Genomic DNA, 6,967 nt, shown 5'->3' on the forward strand with positions numbered 1-6,967 from the left:
TTTATGTTTTATGGAAAACTGCCGTTCCAATTATTCTGGCCAGTGAGTGTGTGTTCTGCTCTGTGCTTCCTGGGTGTGATGGCGAGCGGCGGCCAGCAGGGGGCGGGCTGTGGAGCTGTGGAGCTGTGGAGCAGACAGGGAACCGACCCGCTGCTGTCAGGCTGACTGATCCATCGTTTAATATGAAATCCACGTTGTCCGAGTTCAGCTTTCCTCTGGCTGATTCTGTTCAGCTGCTGTTAGATTTGACAGCGAAACATTTGAAGACTTCAGAACTCCACATCTCCATTTTGTTCAAAGTTCTCCCTTCATCATTCAGTCTCTCTCAGATCCGGTCTGTAAAAGTGTCTCATGCTGGACTTCAGTTCCCTCCGGTCAGTTAAAAAGCTCCATGTCCCGTCCGTCCCGTCGGCTTCGACCAAACCACCGACTCACCGTCTGTTCCCCCTCCTGGGGGTCTGGGGGTCATGTGCGGTCGGGACAGTAGAGTCTGAGGTCATGTGCGGTCGGGACAGTAGAGTCTGGGGTCATGTGCGGTCGGGACAGTAGAGTCTGAGGTCATGTGCGGTCGGGACAGTGGAGTCTGGGGTCATGTGCGGTCGGGACAGTGGAGTCTGGGGTCATGTGCGGTCGGGACAGTAGAGTCTGAGGTCATGTGCGGTCGGGACAGTGGAGTCTGGGGTCATGTGCGGTCGGGACAGTAGAGTCTGAGGTCATGTGCGGTCGGGACAGTGGAGTCTGGGGTCATGTGCGGTCGGGACAGTGGAGTCTGGGGTCATGTGCGGTCGGGACAGTAGAGTCTGGGGTCATGTGCGGTCGGGACAGTGGAGTCTGGGGTCATGTGCGGGCGGGACAGTAGAGTCTGGGGGTCATGTGCGGTCGGGACAGTAGAGTCTGGGGTCATGTGCGGTCGGGACAGTAGAGTCTGAGGTCATGTGCGGTCGGGACAGTGGAGTCTGGGGTCATGTGCGGTCGGGACAGTAGAGTCTGAGGTCATGTGCGGTCGGGACAGTAGAGTCTGGGGTCATGTGCGGTCGGGACAGTGGAGTCTGGGGTCATGTGCGGGCGGGACAGTAGAGTCTGGGGTCATGTGCGGTCGGGACAGTAGAGTCTGGGGTCATGTGCGGTCGGGACAGTAGAGTCTGGGCTCCTATCGTTCTGCCGATATCGGCCCTGTCGGTCAGATCGTGTCCGATATGATCCATGACAGAGCTGAGGATCTGGTTTTCAGTCTGAACCGGCCTCACAGAGCTGCTGACACTGCAATAATCTCATTAGTCTGGTTGGTTTCAGTGCAGAGTTGTAGTGTCCTGTGATGGTCTCAGTGCTGTTTTCCCCCCTGGCAGGTAGAACATTTTGGGGGGGAACTGTGAATAATTGACACAAAAAATGTCAACGTACGATTCAACTAATTACACTGAATTCTGGGAATTTCTGGCATGAAAACAGTCAAAATTAAATAGAAACAGAAAATCGGCACAAATTATCGGCTATCAGCGGCTTTGTCCAGAATGTGGTCTGGACCGGTGGAACCGCTCCAGACTGCAGAGCTCAGGTTCTGCTCTCCTCACCAAACACCTAATCACCTCTTTCTGCTTTTATATATTTTGTTGAATGTTAACTTCTCCGTTCAACCTCTACTGATCCCTTATTTATTTTAATATTTTGCCAAAAGATATTTATGTAAAAGCAATATTGTACGGCGGCGGGGGGGGGGGATCACATCTTCATGGCGTCACACATGTTGTTATATCAGTAATACAGGTGTTATTATATTAGTAATACAGCGTACATAATGAGGAGTGTGTGTTGGGACGACCCGTCCTTTTCACCCACACACATGAATGGTGATCCTTCATTATGAGAATCTGTTACAGGAACAGTGTGAAATATAGCTCTATATTTTTGCGAGTTTCTCCAGAAGAGAATATGAATGTATGGTTTCTGCAGCTGTTTAGAATGTTGTGTGCATGCAAACCAGCTGCTGTCCATGTGGTTTCCACGGTGATCCACCAATAAAAAGATGCCATGAAGTCGTGTTGCGTTCATTCATTTGTCCAGGTATTCATCAGAAGGTAAGCCGCTTCAGTCGGAATAATAATAATTTTATTTTTATGGCACTTTTCTTAACAAAGTTACAAAGTGCTGAACACCAAAAAATTAAAACGATGACATAAAATAAAAGAAGTGGCATAAAAATACACTAAACAATAGAAGCCAACAGAAGGCAAGGCAGGTTTATTTATAAAGCACATTTCAGCAACAAGGCAATTCAAAGTGCTTTACATAAAACATTAAAAGCATCGAGACAAAGTGAAAAAGATAAAATTCATATATTGCATTAAAAGAATTAAATCAAGTAAAATAGAAAGATAAAAAAACACAACAAATGCTCCCACTTTTAGATGCACATTGTGAGTGAACCCATGTGTTTTTCTCACTGCCTAGGGCAGACGAGTATCACAGATTCTCCTCTTGGTCAGAAGCCTCACCATCCACAGGTGGATGAGGATCATACAGGGTAAAGCTCTGCCCCCCCCACATACAGGCCCTCATTTACCAAACGAACGTACGACAGAAAACTGGGCGTTCGGTCATTTCCACGCAAAGCTCGACATTTATCAGTTTGGACGAGAGCGGAGCTACGATCAAATCTCAGGTCAAGTCTCAACTCCTGTAGCAGGTTCTGGACTCAGCTGGACTTGGTGCAGCAGAGTAAATCTGCTGAGTCAGAGACCTGTTAGGATTAGACCATATAGTATTCTGACTGGCATCTAAGCATATGCAGCCACATATTCATCACTTAAAAATATGTAGCCTATGGCAAAATATTATATTTTGTAAAGGTCTACATCGACTATGTGTCATACAGCCTATCCCTAACATAAATATGTATTTTCAAATTGTTCGCAATTAACGGTGTTAACAGTTTTCTGGTGTAAGATTAATTTCTCTTTCATTTTGAGATAGCCTACTTGTTTGAGGTCTGACCATTTTTTCTTCACCTAAATGTAAAGAATTGCGATGCAAGCTTTATATTAGGCTACTATTATATATATATATATATATATATGTATAGGCTATACATATCACGGATGTAGGCTATAAATTAAATATTCAAACCTCAGCTGGAATGTCGACGGCAACGCTGTTGACCGCAGCAGTGATTTCTTTCCATGCTGCATTTTTCCGACTTCCTTTGATGACTTTCCAGGCCAAACAGAACTAACTGGTTCAGTTGGACTTCAGACGTTAGAGTTTCTATTTGGAGGTCGGAGAAGTTTCTCTTCTTGGACGTATTACGCCTCTCCATGTGGTAAACTCTGGGGGCGTGGCCTCTGAACCCAGAATATTTAGGGGCGTGATATTTAAATGAGTTGTTGTTGTTTGTTTTCAGCCTCCACATTTATCAACGCCCGATCATTCTGAGCTGTGACTGACGAGATACGAACGTTTCATGAATCACAGCTGAACCTCCTGTCGTGTCGTGTCCTGAGATGATTTCTGAGCTCGGATCTGCGCTGGTTTCTACGTTAGATTGATAAATGAGTGTTCCCTGTGCAGTAAGCTTTACCCAGACAAGACCGTGTCGGCTCTGTTGGGATCCTGAACAGAAACAGTTAAAATGAGAATAAGACGGGTATAAAATACAAGAATAAAAGTTACAGTTCGGTGTAAGAAGTGAATAATTTGATTTAATAAAAGGCAGCGGCAAACAGAAAAGTCTTCAGCCTTGATTTAAAAGAACTGAGAGTTTCAGGAAGGAGAATAAAGCAATTAGGAAAAAGCGAGTTTAAAAGTCAGATTATTAATAACCTTGCAGCCTCATAAGGAAAAGTTCTGTCCTTTTCACTTTCTCCAGAGACGATCGGATCAGGATGTATTGATAAGCTTTCTGATGCTGCTGCCAGTGACTCAACCGGAAGGAACGTTGAATTTATTTCATATTGTTATTTGCTATGATTTTCTTACTTTTTTGTCTTTGTATATTTTTTGTAGTTTTGGGCCATGATGAAAACCTAATTCCCCCTTTGAATGAACAAAGTGTAACCTAATTTAACCTAATCTAATAATAATAATGACTGTTGTTATCAGTGGTATTGGTAGTAGTAATAATAGTAATAACACAACAACAAAACAAACTATATAAAATATGAATAATGCTAATCATCACTCCCACCACATGAATCGTAATAATAAATGTTTCTGTGTTGCTGCAGTGTTTTCTGTCCAAATTACAGAATTGTTTAATCAATTTAACAATATTTTCGATAATAATTAGGTCTTTTGATTTTTTTATACTTTGTTTTTATTTAGACAAGAAGAGTTGATCACAGTCATGGTATACAGATGAAATTATTACAGTTTAGCAAAATTACTTTCTTAGACGATAAATAAAACCTTGAGAAATGTTTCAGAAAAGATGAATTCTACATAGCAAACCTTTTCTGTAAAGCAATTAAACTTTTTAATTTAACTAACTGATAACTGAGTAGGAGAATGTTTGTAATAAACATGTATACTGCAACGCAATATCTTGTTGTCATGACAGGAATATGAATCACTCAGTAATAATATACAATATTTATACAGACTACAACAACAAAGGGCTCCACCTGAGGATCCAACATGGATCCAGGACCTTATACAGAAAAATAAAAACTGTACAGATATATTTCAATGTTATTTTTCCAGAATCAGTGTATATGTAAAGATTTGATAAATTATATCTAATTGTATTTACATAGTGCTTTTCTAAACAGTAATACATAAGAGGCAATGAGAAAAAGAATAAAATAATATTACAGAGTCAGGTAAATGCAAAGGGAATAAAACACAGAAACACAGTGCGGGCCAAAGGGACGAGTCAGCAGACTCCAGCTCTTCATTACTATGGCAACCTAGCTGTCCATATGACAAACACATTCATTATTTACATGTTTAATATTATGATATCTCTCAACACAGCAGGCGTCACTGTCTGAACTGAGTTTTACACTCAGAAAAAAGGTTATGACATTTCACCTTTTCTCATCTTTTTCTCATCAGGAACAGAAAAGATTCAGTTTCTGACTTTTCTGACTGATTTCACTGAACTCTCAGCATCATCCTGCCCACATGTCACATTACACCAAGACCTCTGTTCCAAAACACTATACATCCATTTTTTGGGGGGGGGAAATCATTACTTTACATCATTACACAACCCATCATTCAATATCTTAAAAAAAAAAGGATCCAGTCTGTAAAAGTGTCTGTCAACCGAGGACTATCCTTAGAAAGCACCTATTGATATCTATCAGTAATGTTGTGACGGTCTGATGAGGCTCAGCGCAGAGCGTGGACCTTGTGACTGAAGGTCTGGGCGAGCCTGGAGCGGATCTGCTGGAGGTTCATGCCGTAGATGATCGGGTTCACGAGAGGAGGAACCACCAGGAACTCCGCGGCCAGAACGTTCCGCAGCGCCTGCAGGCCGCCGCCGCCGCCGCCGCCGTAGCGCGAGTACATGACGTCGAACACCAGAGACACGGTGAAGTTGGCGAGCGTGATCAGGTGCGGGAGACACGTCTGCGTGAACTTCCTCCTGTCCGCCCGCGACCTCAGCGAGGCTTTGACGATGTGCACGTAAGACAGCAGGATGAGCGCGGTCTGGGACAGGTGGGACAGCGTCAGCAGGAAGCCGTAGACGTTGTTGAGCGTGGTGTCGCTGCAGGACAGCTTCACCACCGCCCAGTTCGTGCAGAAGAGTTTATCGACGTGGACGCCGCAGAGGGGCAGCCGGCCGGTCAGCGCCACGCCCACCGCCGTCTCGAACAGAGAGAAGCTCCAGGTGAGCAGGAGCAGCCGGCCCACCTTCTGAGCCGTCATGATGGAGCGGTACTGCAGCGGTTTGCAGATGGCGACGTACCTGTCATAGGCCATCACCGTCAGATTGGTAAATTCACAGAAAACATAGGAGTACACGACAAATATCTGGGTTATGCAGCCGGCGTATGATATCACATGAGCATCGGCCAAAAGGTCATGAAGCAGCTTTGGATAAAAACTAGAAGCGCCGTATATTCCGTTAAAACAGAGATTACACAGGAATATATACATCGGCTCATGGAGCACTTTCTCCAGAAAAATGGTAACAATGAGGGTCAAGTTAACAAAGATGGTGAAGAGGTAGATGATGAGAGCAAATGCAAAATAGATTTGTCTGGTCATCTGAGTTTCATTTAAACCTTTAAGCACAAACACAATCTCAGACTTATTTTCCATTTTTGTAGATTGAATGCAGCTGTGAGCTCAGCTTTCTTACAACACAAGACAGTCTCAAGTCTATTAACTGTTCATGATGTTAACCCCCCCCCCTCCCCCATACACACAGGCATACACACACACACACACACACACACACCACATCAACGACAACAACCAGGTTGTCGAACTGCAGTGTGTGAGGCTGCAGTGGAAGTCAGTTCACAGAGTCCCAGGAGAAACCGTCCTCCATCCTCAACGCTCGGCTCAGAACAGTGAAGAGGATGAAGTGAGGAAAAAACACAATTTTACATATTAGTCATTTAGATTAACCAGAGAAACCTAGAATGAGTCCAACCATAAAATTAACTTAAATTCAAGGATCACCAACTTTACAAGCAGCTAACAGTCAGGAGGTGAAGTGTGAGCATTAGTTGTGGAGGACAGCGGCTGTCTGCTGCACAGCGGTGTGAGCTCCGGCCCTTCAGCTCTTATGAAGCTCTGCTGCAGCGAGTTGCCGTGGCGACACGTCAGGCCGACAGACAGCTGGATGAGTGGCGGCTTGTTGCCCCGCCCCCTTCCGACTGAGATGTAAAAATCCTCCTGACGACGAGACGTCCAACTCTGACCACAACCGTTTAAAACTAATTGTCAAAAGGCTTTCTCTCGATACAACAGATTTTGTGGGTTATTTTGTAGGAAAGGTTTTATTGGGCCTACCTAC

At 44.3% G+C, this 6,967-nt stretch overlaps 1 protein-coding gene across 1 annotated transcript; it reads right to left on the reverse strand.

Annotated features, from left to right (window-relative positions):
• Positions 1-5,328: 5,328 nt before the first annotated feature.
• Positions 5,329-6,264, reverse strand: LOC139642812 (olfactory receptor-like protein DTMT). Its single transcript, XM_071517839.1, has one exon. The coding sequence runs from the start codon at positions 6,262-6,264 to the stop codon at positions 5,329-5,331; it is 936 nt and encodes a 311-aa protein (XP_071373940.1).
• Positions 6,265-6,967: the final 703 nt, after the last annotated feature.

This window comes from Centroberyx affinis, unplaced genomic scaffold (assembly GCF_046629955.1).
Source record: "Centroberyx affinis isolate AG114_WGS23_722 - 3 ecotype Tasmania unplaced genomic scaffold, CSIRO-AGI_Caff_v1 ptg000525l_1, whole genome shotgun sequence".
NCBI lineage: Eukaryota > Metazoa > Chordata > Actinopteri > Beryciformes > Berycidae > Centroberyx > Centroberyx affinis.

Bases quoted from the DNA above. Each gene is read 5' to 3' on its own strand.
- LOC139642812 (XM_071517839.1), bottom strand. From the start codon at position 6,264: ATGGAAAATAAGTCTGAGATTGTGTTTGTGCTTAAAGGTTTAAATGAA.